Below are 16,352 nucleotides of genomic sequence, written 5' to 3' on the forward strand. Positions count from 1 at the left end.
CTCACTTTCAACATCTTAATTCTTCTGAATTACTTTTTGACTCAGAAGTTTGTTTGGGGTTTTTTTCCACGTAATTTATCCTTTGCCTCGTTGAAAGCATCGACAGTGAGCGTGTCCTCAAAGCATCTACAAAAGAACTAAAACACAGCACGGGGCTCCAAGGCGACTCAGCAGAGATCTCTTGCTTGGGACCTTTTGTGCAACATATCTGATTCATCACTTCTACCCCTCTGCATACATTTTTGGTAACTTGGGTTTAAAGCAATACCCCCGCCAATTTCTTTAGAATTTTTCTTCCAAGCAGCTTTCTTTTTTTTCCCTCCAGCTTTATTGAGATATAATTGACATATAAAGCTATATAAGCTTAAGGGGTCCAACATGTTGATTTGACACACTTACATATTATAAAGTGATTATTGCCATAGAGTTAGCTAACACCTCTGTTACATCCCCTAATTACCATCTCTTTTTTTGGTGATGAGAACATTTAAGATGATCTAATCGCTGGGTGATTTTCCAAGTATGTGATACAGTATTATTGGCTATGATTACCATGCTGTGCACTAGGTTCCCCAGCATCTAAGTTTGGATGTTTGTATACTTTGACCAACACAATATTTTTAAAGCATGAAACTCGGGACTGATAAGTATTTACATACCTTGTGGACGGGAATAGAAATTAGTCTGAAGCTCCTGGAAAGGATTTGGACGGCAGGTTTTAAGAACATTAAGGCAGCCCTACCTTCTGCTACCATAACCGCAGTTCTAGGATTATTTTCTTAATAAAACCTGAAGGGTGAACAAGCTTTACACAGTTGCTCATTATGGTCCAACTTGAACAAAACGAAATTGTCTCAGAATTAGGGAAAAAAATTAACCGAATTTGGGAAAGGATGGTGAGCGATTGTTACTTTCTTCTACAGTTTTCAAGATATCTCAGTAGGATGGGGTTATTTTTGTAATCTTTAAAACAAACAAAAAAAAAAGGCAGTGAAACTCTGCTCAGTTGCCTGAACCTAAACACAGTTTGGGAGCACAGAAGCCAAGTGCCCCTTGCCTCCCTTCTTGATTTGTCTCTGGTTAGTTTGGTTTCCATGGAGGAGACAGAGTGTAAGACCAACAATGTTTTCCCACCGGTTTGAGATTGCAACATGGCGGGTGGGATGGACACCAGTCTAGGTTCCAACGAGACAAATTCTTCCGTGTTCCCAAAGAGATGTGCGTAGCTAGGTTCAGGGCTTTTGTCTTGGGGACTTTGGTCCATTCTGCCACAGATGCGTTCCAAACACTTAGCATGGTACCTGCCACCGTCTAGGCATCCAGTAAGTATTCTTTGAATATGTACATAAGTCCAGAAATATATAAATAAATTGTTGCTCGGCAGCAGGGTTTTTGTTTGGTTTGGGGGATTACTGGTTTTAATGCCTCCATGCCAGCAGTGACTTCAGAAACTGACCCATGATTCCCAGGGTTATTAAAAGCAGTGTTGGTGTCGAGGCCCACTCTGGATAACCAGTGGGTAACTGGTGTTCCTATGTCCAGATGTTCCCTAGGCTTCTCTTCTGTGCTGGGGACGGGGGAGTTGTGTGTCAGCAGGGGCTAGGAGGTGTCGCAGGCAGAACGCTCATGCCCACAGCATCCGTTGAAGGACTTTGTCTTTCTTGCCAAAATGATCACCTCACAGAAAAGTCCGAACCAAGTCATGGCGGAACAAGGGTTGGGCAGCGGAATTTCCACCAGATGAGCTCTGATGGATGATGTTTTGCCTATTCCTACAGCTTCGAAACAACAAGGCTAAAGACGTCTGCTTGGACCAGGGGCCACTGGAGAACCATACAGCAATACTGTACCCATGCCATGGCTGGGGACCCCAGGTAGGAGCCCATCTCTGACCAGGAGGAGTAAAATCACCAGCCTCCAGAGGATCTGTGGGGCGTCTGTTGTTCTCTACTTTGTAGCTGTTCTGTGTTCCGAGATTTTAAGGAGAAGGGCGGGGGGTGGGGTGCATTCTGGTTGTTCCTGCATAGCAGTTGGGAAAAGATTCATGAGTGTTTGCATCAGCACAGATATTAAGAGGATCAATGGGCACACTGCATACCGGATAGAGAATGTGAATACGTTTCAGAGTCATGTGCAATTAGGCAAGTATCTGCCACATGGGCATACGTTCTAATCATAACTAAATATGCCCGCTTACGCGTACTTCAAAGAAACAACAGACTTCCTCATGAGAACATGCCTGATATGTTCATCCCGAAGGACCAGCTGGGTGGTAAGTGTGACCGGGTCTGTAAGTACAAAAGCTAAGTGCTAACTGGGGAAGAGAAACGTGCCGGTAGTAACATTTCAGAGAACACACGCCTTCTCCGGTTTCTCAGGAGAACACAGAATAACTCAAAAAGGGCAACACATTCGACCAACATTGTGAAAATAGAGCCTAGTCAATGAATTTCCCTTGGCAACTTTGTGCTAACCCAAGGTGTGTGTGCACATGTATGCATATGTGTGTGTTTACGTATGTATGTGTGTGCATGTGTGTGAATAAAGAGCTTGGCAGAAATTGTCTGAGATTTGGGAGAAAACGTACCCAAAAATGTCATTAGACTTGACATTCACAAAAGTTTAAGACATTTTTTCATGTCAACTAATAGGAATAAAAGGCAGGCTACAAACGGGGAAAAGATTTATGACGCGGTCCTCGTGGAGCACCAGACAGGTGATTCTGAGCCAGACTCAGTGATTCCCTCTCTCTGGATCTCAGTTTGCTCCTCTGTAATAGGAAGACACTGGACAAAATGCCCCGTCAGCTCCCTTGGTCCGTCTCTTGTTCCGTGAACCCAAAGACATTCAGTTGCCAATTCACATTCAGGAGTCGCGCGCGCACGTTCAGGCAGGCATTCGTTACGGCTCATGGGTTTCCTCTGTTCCTGGCACTTTTGCTTCCCGTTAAGCCAATACCTGGAAGGAGAGGAATTGTGTTCTCTCTACCATGATGACAGGTAGTTCTTTCCCTTTTTTTAAGTGTACTTACTTATTTTGAGGGAGAGGGAGCAAGCGCGAGCAGGGGAGAGGGAGAGAGAGAATCCCAAGCAGGCTCTGAGCTGCCCAACGTGGAGCTCAATCCCATGAACCGTGAGATCAGAACCTGAGCTGAAATTGAGAGCCAGACATTTACCCGACTGAACCACGCGGGCTGCCCCATGGCAGGGAGTTCTGATAGTCCAGACCCTCAGCATCCCTTCAGTGTGTGACAGGTCCTCTGAAGGTAGATAATGGGTACTGCGAGCCAGATCGAATCCTGAGCCCTTTGCTTCTGGGGGGTAGACAGGCAGCATGGGGAAACTGAGGCACAGAGGAGCGAGTGCCTGTGAGCAAAGCAGACGAGAACCCACGCCCTCCAGCCTGACTAAAGTGCTCTACGTTCAAACCCAACGCATGAACGTCAAGATGATCTACTTGGCTAAAAGCACGCGTGGGGAGCAGGAGAGCGACCAGGCTCTCCACAGGGAGGCACTCCGAGCAAAGGCATTAGGGACTAACGAATCCAGGGAGTGTCTCCGTTCATTTATCCGTTCGCTCAACGAGTGTATCTTTCTCACTGACCGCAGGTGCTGGTCACGAGTATATATGGCGGTGGGTAGGCTTTGGTCCCTGCTCTCAGATGGGTTCCACTTGAGGGAAGAGACAAAGAGACAGGAGACTCTATAGCATAGGAAGTGTGGAAAGAACAAGATAGCCCGGGGGCTGGAACACAGAAGGCGGCCCAGCATGGCTGGCGCTCAGAGTTGCGAGAGGGGAGGGCTGGCTGGGAGATCATGCAGAAGGGGATGGAGAGGTGGGTCTCCCAAGGCCAGAGAAGGCACGCTCCGAGACACAGGTCCTTGCCTTCATGGTGCAGCAGAATCACCTGGAAGGCCTGTGAAAGCCTTCTGGCTTCTGAACTTCTGCCCCCCCCCCCCCACCCCAGAGCTTCTGAGTCAGGGGGCCTGGGGTGGGAGGGGAGATTTTGCATTTCTAACAAGTTCCCAGATGATGCCACGATGCTGGCCTGACCAGTGTGGGACTCGACTCTGGGGGTACTAGGGAACCACCAGGGGCGCCGGGCGGGTGGTGGTGACGGCTTAGATCGGGCTTAGATTGAACTCTCGGAGGAGTTCAGAGAGGGGTGGATGCTACGGAAGCATCCTGGCCATCGGCCCCCGCTGACTCTCCAGCTCTTCCCTCGCAGGGTCTGGAGGTGACAAGGACCCTGGAAGCCTTGGCGACCCGGGCAGTGGAGGTGGGGAGCCGTGGCCTGCAAGGGATGGTCAAGTCAGACATTTAAGAGGCCGCATCTTGGGACAGGCCATATGACAAGCTGGCAATCGAGCCCAACTGGTGCTGGGTGAGCTGGCGGGGAGGGGGACATCGGGACATGGTGGTATCGCGCCGGGAGGGCAGCGGGAGCCTGGACGCTAAGCCCTGGGGATGTCGGCTTCTGAGCCACACTGCTGTATGTGACTGTCATTCGGGAGATGCCGGGAGTAGCGTTTGGAAAAATACTTAACTCCCAGGTTTCTCCACCCAGTGTTCCGAACAGGTCACATTTGAGCTAAGTACTTGCTAACTGTGGCATAACAGACCCTGTCATGTTTAGATATCTGCATAATCAAAAACTGGCCTGTGAAGCCAACCTCTGGGCACGAGAAAAGGAATCAAGGTGGTCTAATAAATGTCTCCCAGAGATCTGAGGGCTTCCCGGTGCGGCTCCGGAATTCATCTTTCCTGGGTTCCACCTGCACACAGGGCTTTTTCCAATGAATTCTCCTCCCATTTAGCGGATTATAGAATGAAAAAGCAAGGGAGGCTGTCCATTGACCCCCCCCCCCGCCGCGCCCCAGCGCTGGGATGAACACCTAGGAGGGGACCATGGTTGTTTCCCATCAGCTGATTTTTTTAAGTCTAATTTTTTTAAGTCTAATGTTGTCTTCTGTTCTACCACATGTTCTGAATTGAGAAGGCACCCTGGGTACTTCTCTCCAGCTGCCAGGCTGCCCCCCCCCCACCCCCCACCCCCCCCATCGCTCATCAAGGTTTCCTCCCCCTCCTTGCAAAACCACTCCCTCCGCGCTGGGAGCGAGCTCCCCACCCGTCACGCGCCTTGGCATCTTTTAAAACCGCTCCGTGAAGTGCTTTGGGCAAACAGAGACTGAGTCAAAGCTCCTGGAACGAGGCAACTCCCAGAAGAAGAAAGTGGCGTTCCACGGACATCGTGAGCTTAATCAATGGACTCTCGGTCGTAATTTATTATCCGACAGCAATTAAACGGAGAGAAAATAAGCACCGAGGAGGGTGATCTCCTGTCTTCCAACATGTGTTTGCCAACAAAATGGAAAAGGTTCCCTGCCACTCGGAGAGCCTGCTCTCTCACAAGTGTCTGTCAGCGAGCTGCTGGCCAGCCTCGCTCTTGTCCGCTCACTAATTTGGATTGGACACGTGCCCGTTTCTTTTCGAGCTCAAGTTTTACCTAAAAATGGGGTGTCAACGATGCAGCAATAGCCTCTGGTGTCAGCTCGACCTCCTTGAGAGCCGGGGTTCTTGTCTAAGGAGGCCCTCGGCTCCCCCACCCGGCTCCAGGCTGCCGATCTGGGCCCAGGTCAGGGGGTTGCCCTGCAGGCCTATCAGCCATGAGATTGGCCTCTTCTGTCAGCCCCTTCCTGCTCCCTCCCCATCCACCTGGTCAACCTGTCAGCCACCCCCGGCCACTCCTTCTGATTTCCCTTGAGGACCAAGGGCAAGGAGAGAGAAGGGTGGGCAGTGCTGCCCCCAGGGGCCCCCAGGCACATGCGCATCATCCTTCTTACCCTTTAACAGCCCCAATGGCTCTGGGCTGCTCTCTTGAGCCCCTGCCGCTGAGCTGTTGCTGAGGTCCCAACGGACTGTGGCCCAGAGCTTCACGGCACAGCCCTGAGCACTGGGCCGGAGCCATGGCTGGGCGGAGACAGGGAATAGAAATGCTGGCGATAGGGGCACCGGGGTGGCTCGGTCAGTTAGGCGTCTGACTCTTGAGTTCAGCTCAGGTCATGATCTCACGGTCTGTGGGTTTGAGCCCTGCGTCGGGCCCTGCGCTGGCAGCGTGGAGCCTGCTTGGGATTCTCTCTCGCCCCCCCCCCTCTCTCTGCCCCTCCACTGCTCGTGCTGTCTCTCTCTCTCTCTCTCTCTCAAAATAAATAAATAAACATTAAAAAATTGTTCATGCTGGCCGTAAACCCATTTCTGTTTTTAGTGATGTTTAATCCTACCGGGTGGGTAGGTCTCCCCCCACCCCCCCCCACCCCCGATTTTACAAAATGAGAACGTTGAGGTTCAGGTAGTGCCATGACATTTTTCAAACTCAAGTCCTGTGACTCCTGGTCGTGAACCCTGGGCTGTGGCATCTGGCGCGTTCTGGGGAGCCCGTCTCATTCCCTCGAGTGAGCCCCCATGGTTCGCTAGCCCACGGGAAGGCGTGGTGGAAGGACTTGTGTTGAGCACGGACACAATGCTAGGCAAGAGGTAAGGGCAGAGGCATGGAGGTTGGTGGGGGGAACGTGCATATGGCATGTTCGGGGGACAGTGATATGGTTGTTGTAGGGCAACCAATAGGGACAGGGTATTGAGAGCCCTGGGTGCCAGGATGAGGGGCCGGGGCTCCCCCCTGAGCATCTCGGGTGTGGTCCAGAGAGCGTGTCACAAAAGCCGACTGGCCCGTGAGTCCAACCCCAGACCTCCTGAAGCTACGGCCTGAGAATCTGCATGCTGTCATCTCCAAGTGTTTTCCTGTCTCAGTCAACACCGTCTGTTGGGCGTCCGTTACGGGCCAGGCTGTGTGACTTACAGGTCAGATACATCTGTATTTGCCCGACGTGAGGCCCAGTGTCCCACCGAATTCTTCTTTCCGGTTTATAATACTACTACTACTTCTATATAATCGGGGTTGGTTTTTTTTTTTTTTTTTTTTTCATTTTTGCGGTAAATTCATTCTTGTTAGCGTAACTGCTAGGTTTCCCTGACACATGCCGTCAGGTCACCCCACCTCGATCGAGGCCTGCCACCTCCAAAAGTCCCATGAACCCCTTCGTGATTAATCCCTCCCTCTGTCCCCAAATTAGAGGCCCAATTTCACCTCCTGGGACGGCCCACCTGGCAACAGTTCTGATACAGTTTCCTCCCTGAGCCGAGGCCCACAGCCGGCACGCCAGCACAAGGTTGGAGTCGGTGGTCCCCTGGGCGTTCAAGGCGCTCCCCGTGAAACAGCCCCTAGCTGTGGCGGAACATTCTTGGAGGTGTGTATCAGAGAGGGGGGTGTCAGGCTCTGTCCCAAGGGCCCCTGTGACTCCCTGCACTCCAGGGAGGTATCGGAGGTCTCTCTTCTGCTTGCCCCCCACCCCCGTCAATACATTTTATTCTTCCTCCCCCTCCTTTTCAGAGAAGCTCCCATTCCTTGCCCTCGGTGAATTCATCACCAGAACGACAGATGAGAATTCTTTTATCCTGTAATTAAATTTAATCTGATCTTCGACTTATTCTTTGATGGCTTCATCTTTTAAGTGATACATCATCCAAACACCTTGTCACGATGATGCATTGTGCCAGGAAGGCGCTGGTGCCCCCCTGGAGTGACGGGGCTCCCACAGCTATTAGCACGCGGAAGGCACTCGGAAAACGCGGAAGTTAATGACATCCAAGCAGCCTCTTGGCTTCCAGGCAAAGTCATATAAGCGTTGGGGCTCAGGGGCTGGAACCGTCGAGAGCGCACTGAGGGTACCACCCCCGGAAGGATGGCTTTGCCCCAGAAAACAGACCTGTGACTTGGGGGACGGGCCGCTCGCATTTGGTAAGAAGCAGGCCTGGGAATCCCTTTCAGTTCCTGGAGAGCATCACGAGGCCAGAGCTGGGGAGCTTTAGACCTTGTGGGAAAATCGGGTTGGAGGAGGGAGGGCAGCTACCCATGTTAAGGAAACCTGCAGAGACAAAAAAGAGAGGAGAGGGGAGAGAAAACGCCAGCGCTCTTTGACACATCCGAAATGTGACACCACCGAGTCTCTGTACCATTCATTTCCATCTCTCATCTCCTGTGCGGTATTTTTAAAAACCCTCTCCTTGCGTCCCAGTGCAACACTTTATAAATTCATTTTGCCTCGTTGCAGATAGCAGGAATATTAAGCGCTTTTTTGGTGTTGTTCTTCTGACTCGTCTTCTCTCGAAATATTCAAACTGCTTCTGCTTTGATTATTTCCAGGTTGTTAGCTCCTGCCTTCCAGGCCCTGCCTCCATCCAGCCTTTGTGAGCGTCCCTGGTGCCCACCTTCTCTGTAGACCTCCATGCACTTTGCACTTCTGAGACTTTCCCGAGGCTTCAGCTTTGCTTCCCTGTTTGATTTCCAATCCCCAGTTCACTTTTTTAAATTACCCCTGACAAGTGGGTCTTGAGGTCCACGTACAGGAAGCAGGAATGCCCGATTTCCTAAATGGCATTCGGAAGTAAATGCACGTGAATTTTATCTTGCTTAAGGAGGACTCCAGGGTTAAGGAGGAATTACTGTATTACTGCTTTCTTGCCAGAATGGGTTGATGAACTATTCTTTCCAGAAAATCAGAATTCTTTTCCAGTAAAGATCCTTTTTTTTTCTTTTTTCCTTTCTTTCTCAATTTCAGAGAGAGAGAGAGACTGAGGGAGGGAGAGGGGCAAAGGGTGAGACAGATAGAAAATCTCAAGGAGGCCCCATGCTCAACATGGAGCTTGACCCAGGACTTGATCCCACGACCCTGGGATCATGACCTGAGCTGAAATCAAGAGTCGGACGCTCAAGACGGCTGAGTCACCCAGGTGCCCCTCCAGGAGAGATTCTTAGTTAAAACTTCTATGTCTGCTTAGAAGTTTAGTGGGTTTTTTTCTCCAGCCACAAAAAGTGATCCAGGTAGATTTTGTGTTAATGTTAGGGATGGAATAAGGAAAACTCACACTGAATAGTCAGATGGTGACCACATTTTCAACTGAACCTTTCTCCCTTCCTTGCCCAGAGCTGTTAAATTCAAAGAAAGTCACTGCTAATCTTTTCCTTTTCTACTAAAAATGCAACAGCATTGCAATGAGTTTGGAAAAAAAATTTTTAAATCATCCGTAATCTCGCCATCCTAAAACAACTATGATCATTTCCGAGGTGGGCTTCCAGCCCTTGCGTTTTCAAAGAAGTATGTTGCCTTCCTAGGCTGTTCACAATGTCTGTCGAATGGTTATTTTCAAAGACGTTGCTTGTTCAGAATGGAGAGGGTCTGAGAACCTGGCCAGTCAGAGTTAAGGGCACATCCTGAAGAGTTTATTGCTAGTGCAGCTCAGGCCATTGGTCTAAGATGTCAGGGCCTCCGAAGTCTGAGTTCCCATCAGAGAAGGCCAGAGGAAGACCAAATGTAAGTAGCACAATGTTCTAGACTGTTCTTATCTACCGTCCTACCACCTGCCTGGGTTAGAAGGTAGGGGTTGTGCAAAGTGCCAGGTTTGGGACAACTTTCTGGAATCCCATCCATATGGGGACCACCAAGGGTGCCATATACACTGACATTGGTTCCAGAAAAGGGCCTTTGGCAGATTTCTCTGTGCCGTGGTGGTGTCATCACCAACCCCCTTCTTGAGAGTGCTGCCCTGCATGGCCTCCTGGCTTCCTCCTGCAGCTACAGGGGCCAAGTGCCAGGTGACGGAGCCTACTTTTCAAGAGATCCCTATCTTGCCTTCCTGATACTGCTCCCAACATTAAATGTCTTCAGGGCTTGAATCTGTGGCCCTCCATGGAAATGGAAATGTCAACCAGCCAAGAACTGAACACCTTCCCAAGAAGCCTTGCAGGAAGGCTTCGTGCACGAGGATGTGGGTTCTCGTCAGCTCGGGCTCACTATCCCCTACTTAAATGGTTGGTTTGGCCATGCACAGGATAGGAGATTTCAACCCCGGGGGACATATGGTCATCCAAAGGCCCACGCTCGCACTCCAGATACTTTTTGTCATGGCATTCTCTGTTGGGAATGAGGCTCCTAATTCCAGTGCCAAGGTGGGTAGGAGCTAACGAGAGCCATGCATGGCTAAGTGGAGATCTCTGATCTCTGCACCTTAGCGAGACTGGAAATCAGGAAATGATACTTCACCCACATCTCACATCAAAGTTAATTTTTCCATGGTGATGCTGAGAGGTACCTTTCTGTGTGTGGTTGGCTTCTAAGCTGTGATCTTGGGCAAGACACTGAAGCTCCTCGTACTTCAGTTTCCTCCTCTGTAATGTAAATATCATAATAGTATCCACCTCATAGAGATGCTATGTCAGTTAAACAAGCTAATCGATGAAAAGTTCTTAGACGAGGTCCACGGCACATGTCCTATAAAGATGATGTCCGTGGTGCTGAACGTGAGACCTTGGGAAAGCTTCAGTTTTCCAAGAGTCAGTTAGGTACACAGTATTCTACTTTTTGAGGCTATAAAAACCAGTAACAAATAGCAGTGAAAACTTGAACATCCCCAGGCACTTTGAGCACCTCAAATCCTCGTATACCTTGCAAGCAGTAGATTGGATCAGTGATATCCAAGGTTCCTTCCAGTTCTCAGGTTTTGGGACACATGAGCCTTCCATCATTCAGCTAGACTTCTAGCTTGGTTCAGTTCTTCAAGGCAATGTTACCTGGAAAGCGGGTTATTTGGAAAGATGGATGAGACATGGAGACTCCTACCGTCTAGGAATTCATAATTAATTAAGGTGTTATTGTATAAAAGAGCTCGGTGATTGGCTGAGTCCAACCACCAGTATTTTTTTTTTTTTTACTTATCAAATAAATTTCTATAGACTTAACCTTAATGGTCAATATTATGCAATTTGTGACATTTTTTTCCTAATTTATTTTATCTTCAGACCAACTCAACAACATAAATGCAGATATAATTTTCCTGATAGGCAAATCACTATATTTCAGAATATATAATCTACCAAAGTCTCATGCTATTTTTTTATTCTTGTATTTCTTTATTAATTGCCTCCTTTATAAGACAACGAAATATCCAAATCTCGGAATCTTCTCCCTGGAATTTCACAATACCTTGTTGACAGAATTTCATTGTTTCTTGCATTGTTTCTGATAGGTCTTCCATTGTTCCCATTTTAAAGATGGGGAAACTGAGTCTCCAAGACTAAAGAGGTTGGAATGCAGAGCATGAGGTGGGGAGTGACCAAACGTGAGGCCGGGTCAATAGGCAGGAGGCAGGTAGTGTACAATCCTATATGAACTTTAAGGAGCTTAGGCTTTATGCCAGCCCCCACCAGAAGCCATTGAAATATTGAAAGCCTTTTAAGCAGAAGTTTGGGGTTTGATCTAATTCGTTTTTAGGAAGGAATCACCTGGGACTGCAGTTTGAGTTGCAGATTAGAGGCTCTTAAATTAGAGGCAAGAACTTCAGTTATGAGACTGTTATGATGAGCTTGACAAAAGTCAGTCACCTAAACCTGAGTAATGACAGTGGGGATAGTAAGAAGTAGCCATATTTAAAATCTGATTAGGGACAAAATCAGACCCACCCTTGACACTCTACACAAGCTTAAATTGCAAATGGATTAAGAATCTAAATGTAAAATATGAAACTATATAAATACTAGAAAAGTAAAACTCAAAACCCAGAGACAATAATAGATGGATATATTTGACTACATTAAAAAAATTTTTTTAACTTGCATGGCAACATAGTACCACAAACACAGTAAAAAATACCCGACAAATGAGGAGAAAATATTTGTAACACGTACCACAAAGAGTAATTTTCTTGTAGTATAAAGGTTTCTTAAAAATTGAGGAACAAAGGACTAAAAATCTGATAGACAAATAAGAAAAAGACACAAGCAAACAAGTTGCCAAAAAAGATACGTAAATGACTCCTAAATGTACAAAAAAAAAATGTTCAAACTCATTCATAATTGGGGAAGTGCAAAGCAAAATAACACCAAGAAACCATTCCTCACCTTTTTTTTTTTTGCACATTTTGCATATTTGCAAAAATTAAAAAATTTGAGAACATGTTCCAGGTTCTGGAGAAAACTCCAGCCTCATAGGTTGCCTATAGAAATACAAATTGGTGCCATTTTTTTTTTTGAAGGGAGTTTGGCAATCCTTACCAAAGCTACAGTATGCTTACTTTTTGACCTAGCAATCCACTTGCAAAAATCTACACTGAAGATACATTTCCAACAATGTGAAAACACACATGTGCACTCCTGTATTATTTGCAGTTGCAAAATATTGGAAACCACTTTAATGCCCATTCGTAGGCAGAGATGCAGGGCCATCCCTGTGAACTGATACTGAGTGATTTCCCCATACGGTTAGATGCAAAAGGCAAAGTACAAAGGAAGATGCTTAGTATGCTAACCATTATTTAAGACAAATGGCCTCTGAAAAGTAAATACCTTTATCTGCTCATCTGTGCAAGAGATTCAGGAAGGATAAACCAGAAACTGATGAGATTGGTTACCTGCTGGAGGTGGGTGAGAACAGGGTGGACAGAACGTGGGAGCAGAATAAGGAATCAAAGGGGAGTGACACCTCTGAGCGCAGTTTTCTGTCAAGTCCTGACTCGTAGAACCACCGTAATATTGAGAATCTCTGAGAAATAATAATAATTTCAACATTCAAAGATGTAAGGAAGAAGACCCACAATAGGATGCAAACAGTAAATGAAAAAAAAAAATTCACCCAACTAAATGAATAACATAACTGCACTGTTGGATGGGGAAGAATAACGCCAATCTCAATGGCTTGGAACCGGTTTGGACAGTTTTGACTGGATTCTAGAAACTTAAAGGAAAAAAGAACCATTGCCAATAACGCATTCTAGTCAGTAAGCTTGTTTTCCACAGGAGTCTGGGTTCACAATTCTGAAACTACTGTATGTGAACAAGTAAGTATATAAAGTATGGATAACGGACATGATTTCACTCATAGGTGGAATTTGAGAAACGTAACAGATGTTCATACGGGAAGGGCAGGAAAAATAAGACAAAAACAGAGAGGGAGGCAAACCATAAATACGGAGAACTCTTAAATACGGAGAACAAAATGTGGGTTGATGGCGGTTGGGGGTGGGGAAAATGGGTAATGGACATTAAGGAGGGCACTTGTTGGGATGAGCCCTGGGTGTTATATGTAACTGATGAGTCTATTCCTGAAGCCAAGACTACACGGTGTGTTAACTAACTTGAGGATAAAAAGAAAAAAGGAAAAAGAAAGTATGGATACTGGGAACCTGGTCTCTTGCTGTCAGAGAAAGAGGTTATAAATAAGGAGAGGGTATGGCTAGAATGAATGTTGAGTTGCAATGTGAGGGATCAGGATGAAGTTATTTTATAGGTGCATGTAAAAATATATAAATATACATGTATAAAACATAGAGCGAGGTGTAGAAATAAATTTGTAGAAAATGTAGGCATAAAAACAAATGTGCCTATGGGTTGGTGTACATACGTATATTTCCTAGCTCTGAGAGCGTCTAGAAGCAATACAATCCAGTAGCAGTGAACACATCTAGCACCCAGATTTTGGATGACCCCAGGGATGGAGCGGAAAATACAGGGTAAGCCTGGAAAACCTTGTGGGCGGTGTCAGAATAAAAGGAAGTGCTCTTCAAAAGGTGTTGTCTTCTCAATAGAACGTAGGAGCCACCCCGAAAGGAGTTCCTTATGTCCAAAGCTGGAACTATATAGCTGGAACAATAAAATATTGGATTGTCACTCATAAGACTTTTTATTTTTTTTAAGAATGCACATAAATTTATTTTTTTTCAATATATGAAATTTATTGTCAAATTGGTTTCCATACGACACCCAGTGCTCATCCCAAAAGGTGCCCTCCTCAATACCCATCCCCCACCCTCCCCTCCCTCCCACCCCCCATCAACCCTCAGTTTGTTCTCAGTTTTTAAGAGTCTCTTATGCTTTGGCTCTCTCCCACTCTAACCTCTTTTTTTTTTTTTCCTTCCCCTCCCCCATGGGTTTCTGTTACGTTTCTCAGGATCCACATAAGAGTGAAACCATATGGTATCTGTCTTTCTGTGTATGGCTTATTTCACGTAGCATCACACTCTCCAGTTCCATCCACGTTGCTACAAAGGGCCATATTTCATTCTTTCTCATTGCCATGTAGTACTCCATTGTGTATATAAACCACAATTTCTTTATCCATTCATCAGTTGATGGACATTTAGGCTCTTTCCATCATTTGGCTACTGTTGAGAGTGCTGCTATAAACATTGGGGTACAAGTGCCCTATGCATCAGTACTCCTGTATCCCTTGGGTAAATTCCTAGCAGTGCTATTGCTGGGTCTATTATAGGGTAGGTCTATTTTTAATTTTCTGAGGAACCTCCACAGTGTTTTCCAGAGCGGCTGTACCAGTTTGCATTCCCACCAACAGTGCGAGAGGGTTCCCGTTTCTCCACATCCTCGCCAGCATCTATAGTCTCCTGATTTGTTCATTTTGGCCACTCTGACTGGCGTGAGGTGGTATCTGAGTGTGGTTTTGATTTGTATTTCCCTGATGAGGAGCGACGTTGAGCATCTTTTCATGTGCCTGTTGGCCATCCGGATGTCTTCTTTAGAGAAGCGTCTATTCATGTTTTCTGCCCATTTCTTCACTGGGTTATTTGTTTTTCGGGTGTGGAGTTTGGTGAGCTCTTTATAGATTTTGGATACTAGCCCTTTGTCCGATATGTCATTTGCAAATATCCTTTCCCATCCCGTTGGGTGCCTTTTAGTTTTGTTGGTTGTTTCCTTTGCTGTGCAGAAGCTTTTTATCTTCATAAGGTCCCAGTAGTTCATTTTTGCTTTTAATTCCCTTGCCTTTGGGGATGTGTCGAGTAAGAGATTGCTACGGCTGAGGTCAGAGAGGTCTTTTCCTGCTTTCTCCTCTAGGGTTTTGATGGTTTCCTGTGTCACATTCAGGTCCTTTATCCATTTTGAGTTTATTTTTGTGAATGGTGTGAGAAAGTGGTCTAGTTTCAACCTTCTGCATTTTGCTGTCCAGTTCTCCCAGCACCATTTGTTAAAGAGACTATCTTTTTTCCATTGGATAGTCTTTCCTGCTTTGTCAAAGATTAGTTGGCCATACGTTTGTGGGTCTAGTTCTGGGATTTCTATTCTATTCCATTGGTCTATGTGTCTGTTTTTGTGCCAATACCATGCTGTCTTGATGATTACAGCTGTGTAGTAGAGGCTAAAGTCTGGGATTGTGATGCCTCCTGCTTTGGTCTTCTTCTTCAAAATAACTTTGGCTATTCAGGGCCTTTTGTGGTTCCATCATATGACTTTTTAAAAATACATGAGTCCACAGTGACATAAACTCATGGAGAGAAAGGATAGCTCTTCCTTCAGTAGAAGTCTGCTTAGCAAATGCAGAAGGAATGTGGGAAGTGCAAATCACCCCGAGGCAGTCATACCAGTAATATGTGTTGAAGTCCAGAAGTAACAATGGATGCTAAAATTGGTGGGTGAAAATATGATGAAAACGGAGATATTTCCAGTTTCTGAGTATCTCCCTTTTTAAAGGGAAAATAGTAACTTCACAGTTGAGAAGCCCAAAAGACACCGCCTTAACCAAGTGATCAAGGTTAACATCACTAGTAATGAGACCTCACAGACCTCTGATCTGATGCCCCGAGAAGGGCACAGCCTCACCTCTGTGGTTTGTCTTGTTAAAAATGCACAACTATGACTTTAATCATGAGAAAACATCGGACAAACCCAAACTGAGGGACATTCTACAAAATAATTGCCCGGTACTCTTCAAAAGTGTCAAGGTCATTAAAAACAAGGGAAGACTGAGGAGCTATCCCAGATAGGAGGAAATTAAGGAGACGTGAGAACAGAATGCAGTGGGGGATCCTGGAAGAGAAAACATAGATGGAAACTGCTGAAGTTTCTGGGAGGTCTCCGGATTAGTCAATAGGATTGTACCAGTGTGAATTCCCTGGCTTGGGTGATCATGCCATGATTATGTCAGATACTAACTTTCGGGTAAGCTGGATGCCAGGTACACTGGGAACTCCCTGTGCTATATTTGCAAATTTTTCGTAAGTCTAAAACGACTTTGACCTAAAAAGTTTTTAAAAAAACATCTTTTGAGAGGTCTAGTTGACTGGAATTATTGGCGGAGAGGTCAAGGGAAGGGGTGAGGGAGGTTGGAGGTGATACTCCCCTGGCTTCACCAGGAGGTAGATAGTGGTGCCATTGTTGAGATTGGAGACATGGGTTTTGGAGGATGATGTGAGTTCTGTTTGGGGCGGTGTGAGTTTGGGGGGGGGGTGGGTCTTGG

The 16,352-nt window shown here is 46.5% G+C and overlaps 1 protein-coding gene across 8 annotated transcripts in view; it reads left to right on the plus strand.

Moving 5' to 3' along the window:
• Positions 1 to 16,352, plus strand: part of GALNT17 (polypeptide N-acetylgalactosaminyltransferase 17) — a 285,062-nt gene that overhangs the window by 254,260 nt on the left and 14,450 nt on the right. For all 8 annotated transcript variants that reach the window (XM_042921614.1, XM_042921618.1, XM_042921617.1 and 5 more), the window contains one exon: positions 1,779 to 1,874. In XM_042921614.1, the coding sequence (XP_042777548.1) occupies positions 1,779 to 1,874 (96 nt within the window). The remainder of the gene's footprint in view (positions 1 to 1,778; positions 1,875 to 16,352) is intronic.

Source organism: Panthera leo, chromosome E3, assembly GCF_018350215.1.
Source record: "Panthera leo isolate Ple1 chromosome E3, P.leo_Ple1_pat1.1, whole genome shotgun sequence".
Classification (NCBI taxonomy): domain Eukaryota; kingdom Metazoa; phylum Chordata; class Mammalia; order Carnivora; family Felidae; genus Panthera; species Panthera leo.